Source organism: Dipodomys spectabilis, unplaced genomic scaffold (genome assembly GCF_019054845.1).
Source record: "Dipodomys spectabilis isolate Male_0828 unplaced genomic scaffold, ASM1905484v1 ptg000179l, whole genome shotgun sequence".
NCBI classification, from domain to species: Eukaryota; Metazoa; Chordata; class Mammalia; order Rodentia; family Heteromyidae; genus Dipodomys; species Dipodomys spectabilis.
The window spans coordinates 13,206,053-13,229,279 of record NW_024870856.1 but is presented as its reverse complement, the minus strand read 5'-3'; the positions used below and the strand labels follow the sequence as shown (position 1 = coordinate 13,229,279).

The following is a 23,227-nucleotide window of genomic DNA, read 5'->3' as shown; positions in this document are numbered from 1 at the left end:
AAAAGAGCTAGAAAAGAGACCGTCTGGGAAAGAGGTGGGAAAGAGCTAGAAAAGAGCAGAGAGGGCATCTGGGCCTGGGCTAGGCCTTATCTAGGGTATGAGCAGAGAAAGATGTGGCCACATCAAATTCAGATGTGACCTCAGCAGATGTGGATGTGACCTCTTCCAGGTGTGCCAGTTGCCTAGGTAACCCAGGTACTGGGTGGAGACTTTGCTGGGAGGAGGGTGGAGTCTGCTCACCATCCAGGAGTGGACCTTACAGTTAGATCATCTTTCAAATTAAAAATTAGTCTGAGAAGAAGCCAGGCATCAGTGGCTCATGCCTAAGTACTCAAGAGGTTAAGATTTGAGGATCATAGTTCAAAGCCAGCCTGGGCAAGAAAGTCGTTGAGACTTATCTCCAGTAAACTACTCACAAAAAGCTGGAAATGGCACTGTTGGCCAAGTGGTAAAAAGTCTGAGATGAGTGAATTTAAAACTTTATTACTTTGGAGCCGGGCTCTGACGGCTCACCCCTGTAATCTTAGCTATTCAGGAGGCTGAGATCTGAGGATCACAGTTCAAAGCCAGCCTGGGCAGGAAAGTCCATGAGACTCATCTCCAGTTAACCACCAGAAAACTTAAGTGGCTCTGTGGCTCAAGTGATAGAGCGCTAGCCTTGAGCTGAAGAGCTGAGGGACAGTGCCCAGGCCCAGAGTTCAAGCCCACGACCAAAAAACCAACAACAAAAAACTTTGTTTGGATTGTACACAAGTTGCTGGGAGATGACTCAGCAGCAGTTGAAGTAGGAGATAAAAGGCACAGGGGGAAGTGCAGAACTGGTTTCTCCTTAGCTCCATTAATCTAGTTTGCAAACTAGCAGGGTTTCCAACCTCATGTGTTGTCTTTTTTTTGTCAGTTATGGGGTTGGAACTCAGGATCTGGGCGCTGTCCCTGAACCTCTTTGTGCTCCTACCACTTGAGCCACAGGGCCACTTCTGGTTTTTGAGTGGTTAATTGGAAATAATCTCACAGGGACTTTTCTGCCCAGGCTGGCTTTGAACCGTGATCCTCAGATCTCAGCCTCCTAAGTAAGTAGGATTACAGACATGAGCCACCAATGCTCAGCAAGCTCATGCAATGGGGGTGGGGGGGGAGTATGTATTTCTATTTCAGATTTTGAGCTATTAATTTTTTTCTCATAAAAGACTGTCCATTTAGGGCTGGGAATGTGGCTTAGTGGTGGAGTGCCCATGAAGCCCTGGGTTTGATTGCTCAGTACTACATACACAGAAAAAGCCAAGAAGTGGTGTTGTGGCTCAAAGGTTAGAGTGCTAGCCTTGAGCAAAAGAAGCTCAGGGACAGTGCCCAGTCTGAGTTCAAGCCCCAGGACTGGCAAAAAAAGAAAAAAAAAGTTCATTACTAGCCTTCGAACAATGAGACTAACTAAAGTAGGATTTCTCAGTGACTCTGTAGATTATAATTCATTGAATTCACATAAAATGCTATGTTCTAACATGCCCTGAAGTAGCCCTTTAAAACATACCAGCTCCATGTGCAAGCAAGTTGGATTGGAGACATGGTAGAGGCCAGCAGTGAGCAGCTAGCCCAGGGCTCATGAGAAGCCCTGAGCAAGCCCTGGAACTGTACCAGCAACTCCCAAGACAAAGCAGCAAGTCATCCTGCTGAGATCTGCTAGAAAACACTGAAGGGTCTCCCTCCAAAGCCTCATAAGTGAGTGAGGATAAAACAACTTTAAACACAGATGGAGTGTAGGTCCTTGTAAGCATTGGAAAAGGCCTAGAACTAGCCTGAGCGTGGAACAGGACACGTCTGTGTGCCACGGCCACCGGTGTCTGTGCATCTGTCTGTGGTTGGTCCTGGGGAGCCTGGGTCCCGGTGTCTGTGCATCTGTCTGTGGTTGGTCCTGAGGAGCCGTGGGGCCCCGGTGTCTGTGCATCTGTCTGTGGTTGGTCCTGAGGAGCCTGGGCCCCGGTGTCTGTGCATCTGTCTGTGGATGGTCCTGAGGAGTCGTGGGGCCCAGGTGTCTGTGCATCAGTCTGTGGTTGGTCCTGGGGAGCCTGGGCCCCGGTGTCTGTGCATCTGTCTGTGGTTGGTCCTGAGGAGCCTGGGCCCCGGTGTCTGTGCATCTGTCTGTGGTTGGTCCTGGGGAGCCGTGGGGCCCCGGTGTCTGTGCATCAGTCTGTGGTTGGTCCTGGGGAGCCTGGGCCCCGGTGTCTGTGCATCTGTCTGTGGTTGGTCCTGGGGAGCCTGGGCCCCGGTGTCTGTGCATCTGTCTGTGGATGGTCCTGGGGAGCCGTGGGGCCCCGGTGTCTGTGCATCAGTCTGTGGTTGGTCCTGGGGAGCCGTGGGGCCCCGGTGTCTGTGCATCAGTCTGTGGTTGGTCCTGGGGAGCCGTGGGGCCCCGGTGTCTGTGCATCAGTCTGTGGTTGGTCCTGGGGAGCCGTGGGGCCCCGGTGTCTGTGCATCTGTCTGTGGTTGGTCCTGGGGAGCCTGGGCCCTGGGCTTCGGGGAGGTGTCAGCTGGGCGGTGGCTGTTTCTGGCTGAAGTCTCGGTCCTGGGACGCCTGCTGGCAGGCACAGATGGTAGTTAGGGTTTAGACATTCCTGGAGGGCAGAGCGGGGCCAGGCGGCGGGAAAGCGGGAGGCGCAGGACCGAGGTTGTGGGGTCTAGGCCTGTTCAAGGAGCGCGTGAGTTCGCTTGGCTGAAGAACAAGGGGCCTGGGGACTGTGTAGGGCTGGGCGAGGGCTGGGGCCGCTGGCGCCTGGGAGGAGCGGGAGGAGCGCGCGGCGCGGCGGGGCGGGGCGGACGGAAGAAAGGGCGGGGAGACGGAGGACAGGGCGGGGCGGGGCGGATGGAGGAAAGGGCGGGGAGACGGAGGACAGGGCGGGGCGGGGCGGAGGGAGGAAAGGGCGGGGAGACGGAGGACAGGGCGGGGCGGGGTGGGACTGGCGGAGGACGGGGCGGGGCGGACGGAGGGCGGGGCGGACGGAGGAAAGGGCGGGGCGGACGGAGGACGGGGCGGGGCGGGGCGGATGGAGGAAAGGGCGGGGAGACGGAGGACGGGGCGGGGCGGACGGAGGAAAGGGCGGGGAGACGGAGGACGGGGCGGGGCGGGACGGACGGAGGAAAGGGCGGGGCGGAGGAAAGGGCGGGGCGGGGCGGACGGAGGAAAGGGCGCGGCAGGGCGAGGCGGAGGACGTGGGGGGGGGGGGCGGCCAGACGCGGGGCCGTGTGCAGTCACGCGTCACGGAGCGTCCGGCAGGCGGGGCCCACGCGCGGCCCAGGTCCGGCATTGGCGAGCTCGCCCTCGCTGGGGGAGGCCGGCGAGCGGGAGTGACGGGCACCGGCGCCCAGCCCACAGGCCGGCCGCGGCTCGGCGTTCCGGGGCGCAGGGCGCGGCGGCAAACGCGGGCAGCTCCGTCTCCCACGGGGAGCACGGGAGGCCCGGGGCGCTGCCGACGACACGCGCGACGCGCTCAGCCGGGCCCGCCCCTTCCGGAGACACGCTTCCGGAGCCGGAAGTCACGCGCGCGCAGGCCCCGCCCCGCGGAGAGGCGGAAGCGCTGCAGTGAGAGCGGAGCCGCGTCGCCCCGTCCATGGCCGCCTACGCCTACCGCCCGGGCCCCGGGGCCGGCCCCAGCCCCGCCGCGGGCGCGGCGCTGCCGGACCAGAGCTTCCTGTGGAACGTCTTCCAGCGGTGAGGCGGGGCCCGTCCCCGTCCCCGTCCCCGTCCCCACCCCGCCGTCCCCGTCCCCACCCCGCCGTCCCCGTCCCCACCCCGCCGTCCCCGTCCCCGTCCCCGTCCCCACCCCCGCCGTCCCCGTCCCCACCCCGCCGTCCCCGTCCCCACCCCGCCGTCCCCGTCCCCGTCCCCACCCCGCCGTCCCCGTCCCCGCCGTCCTCCCACCCTCCGCCTCCTCCCCCCGTCCCCGCCGTCCTCCCACCCTCCGCCTCCCCCCCCCCCCCCGTCCCCGCCGTCCTCCCACCCTCCGCCTCCCCCCCCCCGCCGTCCTCCCACCCTCCGCCTCCCCCCCGTCCCCGCTGTCCTCCCACCCTCCGCCTCCCCCCCCCGCCGTCCTCCCACTCTCTGCCTCCCCCCCGTCCCCGCTGTCCTCCCACCCTCCGCCTCCCCCCCCCCCCCGCCGTCCTCCCACTCTCTGCCTCCCCCCCGTCCCCGCCGTCCTCCCACCCTCCGCCTCCCCCCCCCGTCCCCGCCGTCCTCCCACTCTCTGCCTCCCCCCCGTCCCCGCCGTCCTCCCACCCTCCGCCTCCCCCCCCCCCGTCCCCGCCGTCCTCCCACCCTCGACCTCCCCCCCGTCCCCCACTCTCTGCCTCCCCCCCCCCGTCCCCGCTGTCCTCCCACCCTCCGCCTCCTCCCCCCCGTCCCCGCCGTCCTCCCACCCTCGACCTCCCCCCCCCCGTCCCCGCCGTCCTCCCACCCTCCGCCTCCCCCCCCCCGTCCCCGCCGTCCTCCCACCCTCCGCCTCCCCCCCCCCCGTCCCCGCCGTCCTCCCACCCTCCGCCTCCCCCCCCCGTCCCCGCCGTCCTCCCACCCTCCGCCTCCTCCCCCGTCCCCGCCGTCCTCCCACCCTCCGCCTCCCCCCCCCCCGCCGTCCTCCCACTCTCTGCCTCCCCCCCCCCCCGTCCCCGCCGTCCTCCCACCCTCCGCCTCCTCCCCCCGTCCCCGCCGTCCTCCCACCCTCCGCCTCCCCCCCCCCCGCCGTCCTCCCGTCTCCGTCCTCCTCCAGTCCCTGTCTTCTCCCCACCGCCCCCTCCCGTTCCTCGTCCTCCCACCCGTCTCCGTCCTCCTCCATGTCCTCCTCTTTCTCGTCCTTCCCACCGTCCTCCCCTCTCCGTCCTCCTCCCGCCGCCCCCTCCCCGTCCCCACTGCCTCCCTCCCCTCCTCCCCTTCCCTTGTCCTCCCCTTCCCCGTCTCCTCTCCTTCCCCCGTCCTCCTCCCCACTGCCCTCATCCCCTTCCCCATCCTCCTCCCCTTCCCCATCCTCCTCCCCTTCCCCTGTCATCCTCCCCTTCCCCCGCCCTCCCCCCCTTCCCCCCATCCTCCCTCTCGTCCTCCCTGGTCCCCTGTGAGTTCCCCTCTTCGTCTTCCACACCTCACCTCCTCATCACCTTCCCCCTCCTCCTCATCCTCCCTGCCCCCCCAGTTCCCCTCTTGGTCCTCCCCCCCTCCAGCCCTCCTCACTGCCCTCCTTCCCACCATCCTCCTCACCGCCTTCCCTTTCCTCATTCTCCCTGCTCACCCCCCACACATACTAATTCCCCTTTGTCCTCACTCCTCCTTACAGTCCTTCATCCTCCTCCCTGCCCCCCATGAATTCCCCTCTGTCCTCACCCCTCCTCCCTCCGCTCCTCTCCTCTCACGAATCCTCTCTTCATAGTTCTACCTCCTCTAGTCGTCCTACACACACACACACACACACACACACACACACACACACACACACACACACACACACACACACACACACACACACACACACACACACACGACAAGGCCACGGGATGTAGTCTTAGGCTCAGGGTTGAGATGCAGTTTCCAGCACCACAGAGGAGCTGAAGTGCTTGTTTCAGAAATTGAGCACTGTGAAAACAGACAAGGATCCCCAGTGTCTTCCACTGCTTCTGAGTGTGACTAATTCTAGTGACCTATGGCCAGGGAGCGATTTAACTAGTTCAGGTATGAATTCATACAGGCCTGGGGTGGAGCCAAGCAAAGCTTGAGACAGTGACAAAGGGGATTTAGCCTCTTAGAGGCTAGAGGGTTCCCCCTAAAGCTCAGGGCAAAAGGGGGCATGTGGCATTCGGGCACAGTGGCAGGTCTGCTGAGCAACAGTCCAGGAATAGTGTCGGAATACATGTGAATGTATAGTGATGGAGACCTGTTCTGTTCTGTTTGCTTTGCTTTTCGTGCACTTTTCCTCACAGCTCCCCTGGCCTTGATTTTGTAGGGTTGATAAAGATAGGAGTGGGGTGATATCGGACAATGAGCTTCAGCAAGCGCTCTCCAATGGTGAGTTGAAACCTGATAAGTTACTAATAAGCCATTTCCTTTTGGAGTCTCCCAAGTACGGGTCACTGTTAAAACCAAGTTGCTGTGGAGGTCTTTCTGTTCCATGGGTTCCTGGTTGTATTCATGACTCCTACCTTACTGAGCGCCAACAACTGATCTTGATGACCTTGGAAAGTACCACCTGAGAAGTGGGGCTGGGATGCAGGTCTTAGGAGAGAAACGAAGTCTTGAATGTGTGGGTGAGTTAGTCCCAGCGCGTCTGGGGAGGACCATCCCAGACAGTAACAGAATGTTTGAGGGGTCCATGTGGCCACTTTTGTGATGGGAACTGCTGAAACGTTAGGGCCAGATTGGGAAGTGGGGGCTGTTGCTTCGGGGTGACAGGGAGGCGTTCTTATCTGCTGGGGGAATAATAAGCATTCTGCTGGGCTGGGAGGGCCGCGGCCCTACCGTGGAGGATAGTGGGGGCTTTCTATGGAGTCATTGTTAGAGACATTGTCCTTCATCAAATGGGTTCCAATCCCTCTTCGGTCTTCTGGTTTTGTATTGGTAACTTACTTTCGAGAAGTCACTTCTACAGTCTGCAAGTGTTGGAAGGCTAATGTATAGTGGACACACTTTCATGTTGTAGTTGGTTGGACAAGAGATTGGGCCCTTTTGGTTGATCGACAGTGCCTCTTAGTGTTAGGACCATGCTATTAGCACATGATAGACATTTTGTTCTTTCTGAGAATCTGTGTTAAGTGAGGGGTGGTGTTGGCTACAGGCTGGGAAGGTGGCTCAGTGGTAGAGCACTTGCCTTGCATGCACTGGGTTCAATTCCTCAGCACCACATAGGCAGAAAAAGCTGGAAGTGACACTGTGGCTCAAGTGGTAGAGCGCTAGCCTTGAGCTGAAGAGCTGAGGGACAGCGCCCAGGCCCAGAGTTCAGGCCCCATGACCGGACCCCCAAAAAAAAAAAATGAAGGCTACCATAGCACCATTTCCCACTGTCTAACCTGTGTGAACAAAGAAGCTGGGTGCTATTTCAAAGTTTTGTTATTAGACAATTAAGAGATTCCATTGCCTCTACCTTGGTATTATGCCTTCTTGATTAGTCTCTTCTGTAATTTGCATCTTTGAGTGTATGTCCTTCTCAGGGAAATATTAGGTAGGTTTATTAGAAAGTGCCTTGTTTCCCAGCAGACTGATGAAGCAAATCCTGGCCTAAAACTTGACAACAGAACTCCAACATGGTAGAGGGCTCCACTGGGGACCCTGAGGGAGGCTGCCTGGGTTCAAATCTTGGGCAGGCACACAGTGTAGAGAGGGTAAATAAAGGAAACCTAGGCAAGATGCCTCTCAGGATGTTGAAGGTTGTTAGTTGTAGATACTGGTGGAGGTAATGTTAGTGCTGCTGCTATTGGCCAGCTTGGTGGGAGATTCAGTAATGTCAGTGATCATGGGTTCTACTTATGAGTATCCTATGGACACAACATAGGGTGCTCAGCAGAGTGTCCCCTACCATGGGAAGGGGAGACCACCTCACCTGCTCTGAGCGCCTGGCGCTGCTCTAGTCCTCAACAAGTAGTGGTCAGAACACAGCCTTGGTCACAGCTGTCACTCAGCCTTTGTCAGGAGCCTGCTTGAGAGAGCAGCAGCTGCCTAAAGGGTATTGAGACTTATCTCCTCCCGTAGTTTCAAAGATTAGCTCCTATTGTGCCCCAGTGAAGTAGGGAAACCCTCAGCTCCTGTTGGGGTCCCTTTAGCCTTGCAAGGCCTCAGTTTGCATCCCCAGAGGGGTGGCAGCCTGAGAGGCTGTGGCCGCTGTTTTCTTTCTGTATCTTACACGACAGTCTTTTTTTGGCTTGAGTCTTGACGGTTATATTTTCATCTTCAAGGTAGCTGCTAAAAATTTGAAGACGCATTTGTGGCCTCCTGGTAGTGAGAGTTTAGAATTAGGAGGTAAATTTTCAGACTCCTTTCTTTCCCTCTTAATCCTCCTATTTTCTGGGTTGGCCAGCATAAGTGAATTTTATTTTACTTTGTGTGCAAGTTTCTTTCATTTCTCTCTGGGCACCATGATCACCGTTCAGCCTATGGAGCAGGTGAGGTTGACGCCACAGCTCTGCCTTGTCTGTGGTGCTGTTGGAGCAGAGCCAGGATGTCGCTTCAGAGGGGGCTGTGGTCGCAGCTCCTGTGCTCTGCCATTCTTTTCCTTCCCTGGAGCATTCCTGTGAGGTCTTGGTGTTTCCCTGTCTCTCTGCTTGCTAGCATCCCACATGCTCTGCTGAGCCAGCCCTCTGCTGTTCAAGGCACCTGTATTTCTCTGTCCCCCTGCCACGTGCTCCGGGTTCCCCTGCTTTTCTTTCCTGCCGAGGTGTGTGCTGCCCCTGCCCGGGCTACCATTCTTCTTTCTGATGCTACAGCACTACCGCAGACAACAGACAGACACTCATTTTGCTCAGCCTTGGAAGTTGGGAGGTCAAGAGCGTGGTGAGCTCTGGTCAGGGCTTCCAGGCTGGTCATTGCTTGGTAGAAAGTGGAGTGTCAAGATGGAGGCAGGCCTTCATGTGCCCGCCTCACCTCTGACTGCTAACATACCAGTGCCAGATTCTGGGGGGAGCGGCTTTAAACCTCAGCTCTTAGGGGCTGGGGAGGTGGCTCAGGGATAGAGCGCTTGCCTTGCATGCATGAGGCCCTGGGTTCGATTCCTCAACACCACATACGCAGAAAAAGCCAGAAGTGGTGCTGTGGCTCATGTGGTAGAGTGTCAGCCTTGAGCAAAAGAAAGGACAATGCTTAGGCATTTTTTACCTGACTTATGTAACTGTAACCCCTTTGTATATTAAATTTAAAAACTGAAACATTAAAAAAACCTCAAAATTTTCCTCAAATCACAACTATGTTGTGTTAGACCCAATTCGAAGCACAAAAGACTTGAGATTAGTTTTTTTACAAGCCAAAGAAATGATGTGAAAGTTTTTCCCTCCTTTTTTAAAAAATCAGTGATGGGGCTTAAACCCTGGGCCTGGGCGCTGTCCCTCAGCTCTTCAGCTCAAGACAAGGCTCTATCACTTGAGCCACTTTGGATTTTCTGAGTGGTGTACTGGAGATGAGTCTCACTGACTTTCCTTCCTGGGCTGTCAGGTACTCAGCCTAGGATAGGTAGGAAGACAGGCATGAGCCACTGGTGACCAGTATGATGTGAAAGTTTAAAAAAGGTACTTGCTCAGTAGCTCCTTGTCTCCTGGAGACCCAAGTAAGGGCCTACAGACATACTCAGCATGCATCAATTGAACTGCTACAGGGAGCTTATGCTCAGAATCTCAGACTAAAGTGGGAAACTATTTTATTTTTGAATTTACAACTTCCTATAAATGCCTGAAAGTTTAATCTGGCTTCAATTCCAAAACACTAGACTAACCCAGAACTAGAAATCAAAGTAGTTTCAACCATATTGTGGTAGTTCACAGAAGGAGATGGAGAGAATTGATTTGCATCTATTAAGTCACAATTATGCTGATCCTGCACACAGAAAGGCAGTGAACTTCATGGTACTTGTGATCAAGTAACCAGAAAGAGCTGGGGTTTCTTTTTATTTTTTTCCCAATCAAGGGGTTTGAACTCAGGGCCTAGGCCTTGTCCTTTCTTTTGCTCAAGGCTGACACTCTACCACATGAGCCACAGCACCACTTCTGGCTTTTTCTATGTACTGAGGAATCGAACCCAGGGCTTCATGCATATAAGGCAAGCACTCTACCACTAAGCCACATTCCCAGCCCAAAAGTACATCTTTTTTTGGACAATGTCATCCCTTCCTTCACTCAAATGTTACTTTATTTTAAAGATAATTTTATCAGAGTTATAGTGTCTATTAAGAAACTGGAGAGAACCCAGACTAAGGCAAGATAAGTCCTTGCCTTAGACCAACCCAATTACAGAGTGTTACTTTGTGCTGGAGCACAGGAGGGGTGTGATCTCCCCATGCCTGGTTCCTGGAGAGGGTGGAGGGAAGATGAACTCAGCAGGCTGGGCAGCCTAGTCCCTCACATGGCCAAAATGACCAACTTGTCTATTTTGTGGGAACTGAGCTCCTAGAAGGTTCTGATGGAAAATTACTTTCTCCCTAGCCGCCTACCCCAAAGGTCTTGAGCTGAGCTGTGCCATTCTACCTAGTTAAACCAAAAATATGATTTGTGGCAAACCTGTTTTTGCTTAGTGATTGACTACAGAGAAACCCTGGACCTTATCCTACTTTGGCCTAGGCCTGTGCTGCTTGAGTGAGGTTTATCCCTCAGGCTCTGGGAGCTCCCCAACTGCTGTTACTCCGTGTCTCTTGTAAGAAACTATCACCATGATACTTAGCCTAGAGAATTGTTGACCTGAGAAGTGTGTCCGCTCTCCTGAGACACTCACCACACCAAAGCTCCACAGAGAAACAGTTAATTCCTAGGTTCTAGTGATTATATGGATGTTTGGCAGGACACGGAGAGCAGTACACACTTGATGCAGAAGAGAGGTGCTTAGTGAGGGCTCTTGAGAGCTCTCAGAGTCCCTAGAGCCTGCTCTCTGCTGGGAACCTCTGGCTGCTGGCTCTCAGGGGCTCTTCCTGTAGGTGAGGCAGTCAGGTGTTGTGTCAGATGGCTTTATTTTGTCAGGTTGGTGATGTCTGTCATTTGTTTTCAGGTACATGGACCCCGTTTAATCCAGTGACCGTCAGGTCAATCATCTGTGAGTATCTGTACGGACAGGCCAAGTCCTGCTGCTGCCTGGACCAACTTGTGCTTCCTTTTCTCTGTTTCTGGGATTTCAGTCAGATGGTGTTGGGTCCTTACATTCCACCCTCCCTACCTCTATATCAACTCTCGCCTCCATTATGTTGTTTTTCTGATTTTTTTTCACTTGAGTTACAGCTTAACTTGTCCTTTTACTCTCTTATGCTAAAAGTCCTAGATGTATAAAACTTCTGGAATAGTATTTAGTTGTCTTTAAGCCTTACTTGGTTATTGTTGACAGTCTCTTGCTCATTTTTTATTATACCTTTCACTCAAATGTATATGATGATGTGTTTTGTTTTAAGGGAGGGGATTGTGTGGCTTGAACTCAGGGGCTGGCCACTATACCCGAGCTCTTTTGCTCAAGGCTTGTGCTCTTTGAGCCACAGTGCCACTTCTGGTTTTGAGTGGTTAATTGGAGATTAAGAGTCTCACAGGGACTTTTTTGCCCAGACTGGTTTTGAACCACAACAATCCTTAGATCACAGCCTCCTGAGTAGCTAGGATTACAGACATGAGCCACCAGCGCCCAACTATGATTATCTTTTCTTTTTTTTTTTCCCAGTCCTAGGGCTTGAACTCAGGGCCTAGGCACTGTCCTTTAGCTTCTTCTGCTCAAGGCTAGTGCTCTACCACTTGCCACAGCGCCACTTCTGGCTTTTCCTGTGTATGTGGTGCTGAGGAATCAAACCCAGGGCCTCATGCATGCTAGACAAACACTCTACCACTGAGCCACCTTCTCAGCCTATGATTACATTTTAAGTATGTTTTTCCTGAAAAAGTAGTTACTTATCCTTACTTTGCTGTGTTCCTCATGACCCCCGCCCCAGGAGGGTGATCTTCCTCTGGTTATGGTTCCTGCTGAGCCTCACATAAGTTTTTCTTTGTTCTGTAGGTTTGTGTTTCGTTGAATTTAGTATGCACGAGCTGATGGCTTGAATGGCGAGTGGGCCCTAGAGAGAGCATGCCCAATATTCCTGCTAGTCAGCTTGCTGGTTCTCAGTTTGGGTTTGTTCTTGCTGTACAGGGAGCAAGTATTTAGAGGCCCACATGCAAGAACAGGGGATGGACCTCTGGCCAAATGTTCTCACAAGACGGTCACTGTCTTTTTGGTTTCTGAAGGATTTCCTTTGCTGGGAGGTGGAATTTTCCTCTAGCCTTCTGGAGAGACAGTTCCCTTCCAGCCCGTTAAATAGACAATCTTGGGACCAGTACTTCGTTCCACAGGAGCCAGGACACATGCCCATTGTTCCCTCCTGTGAGCGCTTTGAGAAGGTTCTCAGTACTGTTTTGTGAACTCAGTGGCATTCTGCAAAGTGTGTTGGTGTCTGACACGTGAGTTGGAGGCAGTAAAGACTTACTAGGAAGTTTGCTGGCTGTGGCCGAGCCTTCAGCACTAGGAAGATGTGGACCCTCTGGCAGAGGTCAGTCTGGAAGCTGGTCTGTCCATCCTCAACTGAAGGTGCTCTTTAGCATTTGCCTGTGTGCATTATGTCTGCACCACACCATGCATGCAGTTTTTGTCTCTGGGCATCCCTTGGTGTGGAGTTTATTACACATTCCTTCACTGGGATTGGCCCTGATGGCCTGTAATTTTAGCTCTCGGGGGCCTGAGAGCAAAGGATCATGGTTTAAAGCCAACCCAGGCAGAAAGTCTGTGAGGAGGCTATCTCCAATTAACCATGCTGGAGGCGTGGTTCATCAGCTGTGAACCACAAAAGTTGAGGGGCGGAGGCCCAAAATTCGAGCCTGAGTACCTGCCCCTACCCCTCAAAGTCACTGGATTGTCACAGTCTTTGTCCAGCCAAGGTCACTGCTACAGACACTCAATGATCCCTCATCTCCTCTACAGCAGGAACTCAATCTGAGTTTTTTTTTACAGTTTTAGTCATTGTGTCATTATACGTAACATAGTTATCGGTTCTTACATAGATACATGGTTCCAGAATTTCTCAGTTTTTTTGTTTTTTGTGTTTGGAACCAGGGCTTAAATGAAGGACCTCATGCTTGCTCCGTTTTCTCAGCTGGTGTTCTACCGCGTGAGCCTGCTGTTTGCTGGTTATTTTGTAGGTGAAGTCTAGTGGACTTCCTGAACAGGTAGAATTATAGGCATGAGCCACCAGTACCTAGCTACTGATTTTTTTTTAACTACTTGTATCCCAGCATTTATATACTTTTTTCTTTTTTGTGCCAGTTCTGGGGCTTCAGAGCTTGGACTCACCCATCAGCTTTATTTTGCTCAACACTAGCATTCTACCCTTTGAGCTACTTCTCTAGTAGAGAGAAGTGAAGTAGACCTACAGCTCTACTTCTCACTTTTTGGTGGCTAATTAGAGGTAAGAGTCTCAAAGACTTTCCTGCCTGGGCTGACTTTGAACTTCAGTCTTCAGATCACAGCCTCCTGAGCTATGAGGATTACAGTGAGCCACTGGCGCTGGCTTTGTTTATATTTATGTTTTAACATTTTGCATAATTATACATAAACATAGTTATCAGTTCTTACGTTTGGGTCAAGAATTAAAATTTTTTTTTTTTTTCTTTTTGGGTCCGATCGTGGGGCCTGAACTCTGGGCCTGGGCACTGTCCCTCAGCTCTTCAGCTCAAGGGTAGCGCTCTACCACTTGAGCCACAGCGCCACTTCTGGCTTTTTTCTTTTTTTTGCTTATGTGGTGCTGAGGAATCGAACCCAGGGCCTCGAGCATGCAAGGCAAGCGCTCTACCACTGAGCCAACTTCCCAGCCCAAGAATTAAAATTTTTTAAAATGGAAGTCATGGGCTAGGAATGTGGCTTAGAGGTAGAGTGCTTGCTTCGCATACATGAAGTGCTGAGTTCATTCCTCAGTACCATATACTCAGAAAGAGCTGAAAGTGACGCTGTGGCTCAAGTGGTAGCTAGCTAGCCTTGAGCACAGAGAGGCTCAGGAACAGTGCCCAGGCCCTGGGTTCAAGCCCCAGGATTGACTAAAGAAAATAAAAAATGAAAAGTCATGTTTTTTTAAAAAAAAAGTATTGCAATAATTCGGGCAGTTTTACGGTTTTTTTAGATTTTGTAATGATTATTTTTGTAACTATTCTAATTTAAGTCTAGAATTCTACCTTTTTTAAGTGAAGTGTCAAGTATTTAAAAGAATCTAAAAGTAATAGGACAACAAACAGCCTCTCTCTTCCTAATTAAAATATGGCTTCACTGTCCTAGCTGTGCTGAGCCTCGCGCAGGAGGTGTGGCCCTGAGGAGTGAAAGGGGTAGGCCCTGTCCCAAGACTAGAAGCCAGAAGTAGGAGAGCCATTTACCTCTGCACCCCACTTTTCTCTTGGTAAAATGAGAGCATCCCCAGATGTCTGCTTTCTAGAACATATTGTAGTGTAAAAAATTGTTTTTAAGTTTTATCATGGCTCTATCCACAATCTCTGCACTGTGTGTGTGTGTGCGCGCGCGCGTGTGTGTGCGCGTGCATGCACACGCACGAGTAAAGGGCAGGCCGGCACCTAATGGGTAAAGTCTGGTGTAAATCCTGACTCTTTACACATGGAGACCTGATAAGTCACTGCTGTTCTTTGTGTCTCAGCTATGTTTGACCGGGAGAACAAAGCTGGAGTGAACTTCAGTGAGTTCACTGGTGTCTGGAAGTACATCACAGATTGGCAGAATGTCTTTCGCACCTATGACAGAGACAACTCCGGGATGATCGACAAGAACGAGCTCAAGCAAGCACTCTCAGGTTTTGGTAATTCACTTGTCTTGATTGGGTAGCAGATTGCGGTTTGGAACCCAGGATCTTCCTCAGCTTTTTGAACTCATTCCATGTGAAATTTCTGTTTACTTTGTACAGGTTCCTATTTCAGTATTATTTATGTCGATAATGTGTCGTGAAGGCTTATGTGGAGTCTTCCATGCAGTTTTCATCCAGAATGAGATAAGAGCTATGCAAATGGTCCACTTTTGTGAAATGGGGTGATATGAATTGAGAATGTGGCAATTGAAACAATTTAAAGTAAATAAATGAAAATAAAAGGAGAGTGTACAGTCTATTGCTATACAGTTCTAAGACGTGATTCTGTAATTTGTCAAGTCTAACTCCGTCCATCCAAATTCTGCCTCGGGAGAGCACGCCCATTCTCAAGTGCATGCGCCACAGAGTGTTTGCATACCTGTTGGGCTCAGGTGTGTGACTTTGTGCCATACTTCTCACGCATGTTCATGGTCTGCCCAGAGCACATCTGAGGCTTCCAGAGCTGCCATTGGCGCTGAAAGACGCTGAAAGTATTTCACAAAGGAAATACTGGCATGTCTGGGACCAACCCCAAACTTACTGTGATTATACCAAGAGTCTAGTTGGGGACATTTTCATTCAGTACTTTGGTCATCCATCCTAAATTATCAAACTCTTTGTTTTCTTTAAAAGAATGCTTATAAATGCCTTCTAGAAAAAGTGAAATTAATTATAGTATAGTGGATTGTGGGCATTCTGCATCTTCCCTCCCTAAGTATATTATGTCTATACCCTGGGGATACTACTATGGCTACTCTTGTCCCCATCTCTCCTTCCAGCATGCTTCCAAGGCTGCCTGTACTTGTCACCTTCTGTGTGTGTTGGGGGGGGGGGTTGGCGGGAGGGGAGTGTTGTCGGTCGTGGGGCCTGAACTCTGGGCCTGGGCGCTGTCCCTCAGCTCTTCAGCTCAAGGCTAGCGCTCTATCACTTGAGCCACAGCCCCACTTCTGGCTTTTTCTGCTTATGTGGAATCGAACCCAGGCCCTCGTGCATGCAAGGCAAGCACTCAAACCACTGAGCCACCTTCCCAGCCCATCGCCTGTCCTTCTTTATGGCCAAGGCTTTTTTAAAATAGTCTCAACACGGTGCCACATCTCCCAGGTTTCTCATGCAACTGCCGCATGTAAACATTGGCTTACGGCATCAATGTCATTGGCTCACTTTACAAGGTTGACAGTGTTTTTATGATGCTTCGTTTGAATTATGGTCTGGTGAGGCCCAGGAGCAGCTTTTCTCCGCCACCTATCCTTTGGAGAACACAGACTATGTTAGTCTCATCATGTGACCTATTTCCTGTTCCCATGGTCGTTGGTGGTTGCTGACTACACGCCTGCATTTCCTAGGTGACAGCTGTGACTTAAAGAGGTTCCTGTTAATGGGGCTGCAAGCTGCATGCCTGGGCCAGTGGGTCTGGAGTGGTGTCCCCTCTGTTCTTAGGTGGAGGTCTTTGCTTCACCACCAAGGGCTATTGGCTCTGGGAACACAGTAGGTCATTTCTGTTCCCATCTGGTAAAACCGCCATCACCCTGTCTGGAGAAGAGCGTACCTGGCAGAGGTAGATGGGCTGGAAGGGTGGGAATCATTTTTCCTGCTACCTCACTCTGATCTGCATCCCTGGTATTGGTGGCATCCTGTTCTGTCCCAAAGAGGAAGACAGGCCTCAGAGATGACTTGAGACTGACCAGGAGCACTCTTGTGCTTCTGCTACTGTGTGAGAATGTAGGGCTTCTTAGTGGACCAGTCCTCTGGGGTGAGTGCGGTCCAGTTAGGGTACAGTGGGTGCAGTTGGTTCGTTAACAGTGCTTCCAAAGTTAGAGACTTTTTGCTTAGGAGGAGCGAAGGACCATAAGCTGGGCACTGGTGGCTCACCCTTGTAGTAGTAGCTACTCGGGAGGCCAAGATTGTTGCTCCTTCTTAGTGAAAACCTGTACTCTGTAGTATGCACCTGTTACCCTAGCTATGGAGATGCCCAACACAGGTGTATCACACCTGAGCAGGAAGTAAGACCCCCACTCAGATACAATGAGCAAAAATCAGGGCTGGAGGTGTGATTCAGTAGTAAGAGTTCAAAACCCAGTACCACCAAAGAAAGAGAAGGGCCATGGGAAGGAATTCAGAGCCTGGCCTGATGTCAGCATGTCTGATGTGACAGGTAGATCTGGCTCCAAGGCCTCCTTGGGTCTTCCTGGCTATTCTTGACTGGGCTGCAGGATTTTCAACACAAGTGCCTTGCTGCTGGGGCTCTGTTGCTGTCATGTGGGTTTTCATTGAAGAAGGCTTTTGATAAGGATTTGCCTTAACAGCTGGCTTCCAGGTCCTGGACTCTCCTGGACTCGGGTGAGCCATTTCCTGTGGCTTTCTTGTTTACTGTTCATTTTACTACTGGGCTGACTGGTTTTATCCTTACTCTACAACAGTGCCAGTGGCCCCTCTGTCTTCCTCTGTCCTGGCAGGAGAACAGTGGTGGGCCTCGCCCTCACACACACTTGCACAATGCCCTGTGGCTGTGTCCCAAGGCCAAAGCCACCTGGTCACCTTCTAAGCACTTGCTATGTCTTTCTGACTTAAATTAGGAGTCTGGTCTTCTGTTTAGCCTGAAGGGAAGGGAGGGCATGTCACTGGTTTAAGGTCCCAGAACTTAAGTCACACCTCATTCTGCGTGCTCTGGAAGTGCTTTGAACATGTGCTGCATGTTTGTGCCTTTATCACAAAATGATTTGTTTTGTTTTTGTTTTTTTTGGGTCCAGTCATGGGGCCTGAACTCTGGGCGTGGGCGCTATCCCTCAGCATTTCAGCTCAAGGCGAGCGCTCTACCACTTGAGCCACAGCGCCACTTCTGGCTTTTTTATTTTTGCTTATGTGGTGCTGAGGAATCAAACCCAGGACCTCTGACATGCAAGGCAAGCGCTCTACCACTGAGCCACCTTCCCAGCCCCTTTTATCACAGAATGATTAAGTGTTCATACATGCAAATAACTGTGAGATTCACTCAAACAATCAGCATGCAGGTCCTTGGAGTCCAGCAGGACTGAACACCAGTAAAATGTGTTGGCCCCCTGGATCGTACTGAATCAGCAAGGGTGCGCACAGCCATACATGTGGTGAATAGCGAGGAAGGGGACAAGAAAGTACTGACTGAAGCTGTCTCCAGCGGTGTCTGCACATTGTCAGAGCTAGCTCCCTGGTGGAATTGCCGTGCGGGATGAGCATTCAATGGTGCTGAACTTTGTGAGGCTGACTGTTTGTACTTGCAGCTCCCCTGGTGTCAGAGTACTAGTTTATGCAAGGTCCCCCTCACTAAATCTCTTCCTGATTTAGGCATATGCTTAACTGAAGCTTCTTTGAGATTTTGCCTTTCAGAGCATTCTCTGATAGTAAGTGTCCTATGGCAGCAAGTCACATCTGTAACTGTCAAATCTCGATTAGCAGATGTGGTGAGATGGTACCCCCTGCATTCAGGAAGGCCAAGCCTGGCTGTCCTGTGGGGTGGACAGAGTGAGTACAGTTACTTAACACGAGCCGGTGAGCTTGTGGGAAGCAGAACTGCATTAGCTTCCACATCACTGTTCCAGTTTCTGGAAAAATAGTACTAGAAACCTAAATCACTTCAGAATATTTGAGTAGTGTCTTGGTTTTTAGAGTGCGTTTGAAGGAATTTACACTTTTATTTCCACATTGATGATGGCGCGGGAGAGTTTGGAAATGATACGTGTCTGCCTTCCTGACCTCTTTTGACTCTGGTCCTCGCTTCCCCAGGCTACCGGCTCTCTGACCAGTTCCACGACATCCTCATCCGAAAGTTTGACCGACAGGGACGAGGCCAGATTGCGTTTGATGACTTCATTCAAGGCTGCATCGTCCTGCAGGTGACTGGGCAGCGAGCATCATGCGGGTTTTCTGAGGCTCACGGAGGCTGACGGGAGGACAGGAAGTGGGTAGCCAGCAGAACGGGGTGCCACCAGCATGTATAGAATTGCCTTATCTTTGGAGAAATAACTGGTGTTCTGTTCATAGTTTTTCATACCCTTGGAAATACAGCCAGATGCTGTATAATACATTTCAGTTTGATTCCTGTAAGGTCACGAGCTGGAAAAAAGCTGTTGCCTAGTGATGGTGTAGTTACTATGATTCATAATGTCATGATATCATAGCACGAAGCATTGCATTTTTACAGTAATGGCTGGTGTGAACCTTGGTTGTCAGTCTTACGAAGTGTAGCACATAGTTAACTTACAGTGCCTAATCCTTGGTAATGATAGTAACCTACAGCCTGACTTATATTTGGTATACTATGCTTTTTATCATTATATAGCTGCTTTTGAAAAAGCTTATTACAAACACACTGTTTACACTGGTAGACATCTAGTATCTTAACCTTTATTGTAACCCTTATATGGAGAGGCCGTGCTGATTGATGGACCTATGCCATCTGCTCTCAGCCGACTCCAGAATGTTCTATGATGTGTACATTCCTCAGGATATACATGGCCCTCGTTAGGTACGTGGAACAGTCTGCCTGCTGCCTTTAGTTAGATATCCAGGTTATAGCTTACAACTTTGGAAATGAAGTGGATTGATAAACTTTTAGGTATCTTTAAGACTTGTGGTGGAGTGCTTTAAACACAAGCGGTCGTGGCACAGCATAATAATGAGATTGAGTGATAGCCATTAGTGTAGGTGTGGTGCTTGCAATACCTCCCCGCACCACACTCCATTTTCAGCATGGAAGAGGTATTTCCCCATATTGCTACAGTAGTAAGTCCTTGTAGTTTGAGTCCAGGTTGAGGTCATGTCTGCTAGCTTCATACACATGGAAAAATAAGGGCCACACAGGGTTTTTGGATAAGATGTGGAATTTTGGAAAGTACTCTCAGATCTCTTCCAGTAATAGATCAGTGTTAATATCAGAATTAATAGATCAGTAAAAGTGCATTTTCTCTCAATTTGACCTGCTGGTTTAGCACTCTGTGATTTCTTTAAAAGTGATTATAGGCCTAGCCTGGTGGTATGTACTTATAATCCCAGAACCTGGGAGGCTGAGCCAGGAAAAATGTGAATTTCATTGGCGAGTAGCTCCATTAGGATTCAGGCATCGCACCTCTGAAATGGGAAGGCCTTGCCTTGTCTTTCCCCTACCCCCTCCCCGCTCAGTTCCTCTTAGGTGGTCATGGGACATGAACTCTGGGCCTGGGCGCTGTTCCTTAGCTCTTCAAGTCTAGTGCCCTGCCGCTCTGAGCCACAGCGCCACTTCCAGTTTTCTTAATGGTTTATTGGAGATAAAGAGTGACATGGACTTTGCTGCCCAGGCTGGCTTTGAACCACAGTCCATGGTTCTCAGCCTCCTGAGTAGCTGGGAGGACAGGCGTGAGCCAACAGGGCCTGGCCAGGTCGAAACACTTTTTTTTTTTTTTGCTGGCCCTGGGGTTTGAACTCTGGGCCTGGGCTCTGTCCCTGAGCTGCTTTTGCTCAAAGCTAGCGCTCTACTACTTGAGCCACGGCACCACTTCTGGCTTTTTCTTCTTATGTGGTGCTGAGGAATTGAACCCAGGGCCTCATGCATGTGAGGCAAGCGCTCTACCACCGAGCCACCTGTCCGGCCCCTGGTGGAGCACTCTTAAGAGGAGCATTGTGGAATTTCTCTATGGACTGTTTCTAAAGTGTTGTAGAGTTTCCAGTTTTCATTTGTCCCATAACTAATAAACTTCTGATCCTATGTTTCTGCCTAATTGTGGGCCTGTTGGCCTTTCAGCAGCTCGGGCGACACAGTCAAATCCTCTGGGTAGCTCTCCAGCCCCCAAAGGCCCAAGTCCTCCATGTGAGGTGATTTTTGCCTCCCAATATCCAGCACGGGACTCACCTGTTCCTGAGTCCAGCGTCCCACTCTGACCGTGGCCTTAACCACTAGACAGAGTTGGTGGAATCTAAAAGAAAATAGGCCATGCCTCTGTAATTCCAGCCACATCAGAGGTAGACAGGAAGATCGTGGTGTAAGGCCAGCCTGGGTAAATATTAGGGAGAGCTCACCTCAAAAAAAAAAGCACAGGCACAAGCCAGCTTTTCTGGAGGCCAAATTAGGATCCCCATCTGAAGCTGCCGTAGCAAAGTGCAGCACTATCTGGAATGCAAACACAAGCAAAAGGACCAAGTGGTAGAGCCACTGACTAGCCAGCATAGGCAAGTGTTCAGTCCCCAGTGCTGAGAGAGAAAAGCTGTAGCCTACAAGTGAAAAGACCCTTTCTTTCTTTTTTTTGTTGGTCGTGGGCCTGAACTCTGGGCCCGGGCGCTGTCCCTCTGCTCTTCAGCTCAAGGCGAGTGCTCTACCACTTGAGCCACAGTGCCACTTCTGGCTTTTTCTGCTTTTGTGGTGCTGAGGAATCGAACCCAGGAATCGAATTCATGCATGCAAGACAAGCACTCTACCACTGAGCCACCTTTCCCAGCCCCTGAAAATATCCTTAAAAGTGTTTTCCTTTGTCTTTTTTCCAAGAAACAAGTCTTTTTGAAGTCTTTTTTTTCTTGTATATAAAATGACATGGAAAGCGGTAGGAATCCTGGGGAAATACGAATAGAATATAGATGGGGAAATGATGGAAGGCAACATTGGTCAAGATGCGTTGTACTCTAAATTGACATTGAATTGAAGCCACCCTCCATATAATTACTTAAAGATTATTTTTAAAGACATTAAAAAAACCAAATAGAATATTAGAGAAAGAAAATTTACCCATTCTTTGTTTTTTGTTTTGTGGTGCTGGGATGTGAACACAAGACCTCATACATGTGCAGCAAGTGTTCACCTACAGCGCCTCTCACCTTTCTCTGAGTCAGAACTGACGACTGCTACTGTTTGTGCAGTTCTGTGCCACTTAACCACAGGGAAGCATTTCTGTGGGATGCAGCACCAGAGGGTTTTGTTACTGTGCATATAGCATATAGCATATATGCTGTATGTGTACAGCAAAACTTTCTGTATGTCTGTGCTCCGTGGCACATTTGCTATTCAGCTTTCTGTGGTTACCACAAATACCTGACAATTTTGCAGGTGTCAGCTGATGGTTGCATGGTTGTTTTGGGTCTGGTTAGGGTTAGTGTCCTGATAGGAGTAATGGTAGAGAAGATCCCTCTCATGACGGTCAGAAAGCAAAGTTGGGACAGGGGCTCCAGTATCCTCTTCTAGGGCCTTAACTTCCTTCCACTAGCCCCTGTCTCCCACAGGTTCCACTGCCTATGGTTCTATATACTGGGAACCAAGACTTTTCTAACACATGGGCTCTGGGAGACATTCCCGGCCCACCTTGTACCAGTTGTTAATCATATCTGCAGTCTTCCACTGACCAAAACACAGGTTTTGTGGTGTGTGACTGGAGTGTTTGTGCTAGTATTTTTCATACAGAAACATTTAATGGCTGACACATGGGAGTTGGAGGCCAAATGAACTCTAGTAGGTCTTGATGCGTTGGAGCTACTGTATTTTTCTGTTGCCACTTGGAGTTGACTTGTATTTTCTTGGCACTAAAGTATATTTTACGTCCATTCAGAAGTGGCGCATGCTGTGTTAGGGTGTAGGGTGGTTTCCTCTCTGCTCCTGACCTGGCCTGCTCTTCAGGCTGTTAAAGGTAAAGGGTTAGAGGGTGGGGTAGGCCCTGCATGGTGTGTACACAGCCTGTGCTGCTGTTGGCAGTGCCTAGGTTGGGCCTTTTTCCCTGTCCTGAGCTTTCCCTGGCCCAGGCCCCCACCACCAGCAGAGGTGAGTTGTCAGGAGGAGCTGTCTTCTGAGTGGTGTGGGCTAGGAGCCAGGGCCCCGTTTGGGCCTGGTCGGGTTGGACCTGCCCCACCCTGTGACCTTTCCCCTTGGACTGTGCTACCCTGTGGTCTGGAAATGCTGACTATGGTGCTCAGGGCTTGTGCCTCCCTGCGTCCATACCATTGCTGATTGTCCCCCTGGGAGTTAAGGAAAAACCGGTGCTTCTGATTCGTATTGGGTCCCTATGTGTTTTTTACATAAGCCTGTTGCTTTCTGTTCAGCCAGTACCCATCTAAATCCCTGTTCTCCTAGAGGCTGACAGATATATTCAGGCGCTACGACACGGATCAAGATGGCTGGATTCAGGTGTCTTACGAGCAGTATCTCTCCATGGTCTTCAGCATCGTGTAACTACGCCTTGTGAATATCAGCACTGTTTGGGAAGAAAATGCCAACCCCCTACCTGGGGCAAATCAGGACGAAGATGCAGTTAGATTAGTTATTCTTCCTTCTGTGGGTTTTCTATAATTAATACTTGTGACCCGACTGTACATACACGTTTAAACCGATTAGTGCTATTGCAGTTGTAACAGTAGCTTCAGTGATACGATTACAAACCTTGGCTTTGCTGACTGGGCCGTGAGGTAAAGTGTAATAATGATTCAGATATTTTACGTGCAAGCAAAACATGTATCATGTCCTTTTCTCAACATCTTCAGTTCTGTAATTGAAAATGCTTCCACTAGAGTAGAATTTTCAAATTATATGGAATGTTATGAGTAATAATGGAACTTGCACAGAAACTTTTCATGTGCCTTACTTTTTTAAGAGAGTATTTATTGTATTCATTGAAACATACAAAATATGCAATAAAGTAATGATACAGAATACTGGACTGCATTTTGGTTTCTCTCATTAAAAA

General features: G+C 50.9%; 1 protein-coding gene across 2 annotated transcripts; it reads left to right on the top strand.

Annotated features, from left to right (window-relative positions):
• Nucleotides 1–3,554: 3,554 nt before the first annotated feature.
• Nucleotides 3,555–23,200, top strand: Pdcd6 (programmed cell death 6). Of its 2 annotated transcripts, none has more exons than XM_042695221.1 (6): nucleotides 3,555–3,700; nucleotides 5,973–6,034; nucleotides 10,703–10,747; nucleotides 14,358–14,510; nucleotides 18,318–18,427; nucleotides 22,618–23,200. In XM_042695221.1, exons 1-6 carry the CDS (start codon nucleotides 3,600–3,602, stop codon nucleotides 22,714–22,716), a joined length of 570 nt encoding a protein of 189 aa, XP_042551155.1. In that variant the 5' UTR covers nucleotides 3,555–3,599; the 3' UTR covers nucleotides 22,717–23,200. The 2 variants fall into 2 exon arrangements, with proteins under 2 accessions (XP_042551155.1, XP_042551154.1); XM_042695220.1 differs by having other exon boundaries at nucleotides 3,560–3,700; nucleotides 14,358–14,516.
• The last annotated feature ends 27 nt before the right edge of the window (nucleotides 23,201–23,227 follow it).

Bases quoted from the DNA above. Each gene is read 5' to 3' on its own strand.
- Pdcd6 (XM_042695220.1), top strand. From the start codon at position 3,600: ATGGCCGCCTACGCCTACCGCCCGGGCCCCGGGGCCGGCCCCAGCCCC. The intron at 3,701-5,972 runs GTGAGGCGGGGC...TTGATTTTGTAG, and splicing joins CTGTGGAACGTCTTCCAGCG to GGTTGATAAAGATAGGAGTG. The intron at 14,517-18,317 runs GTAATTCACTTG...TCGCTTCCCCAG, and splicing joins GCAAGCACTCTCAGGTTTTG to GCTACCGGCTCTCTGACCAG.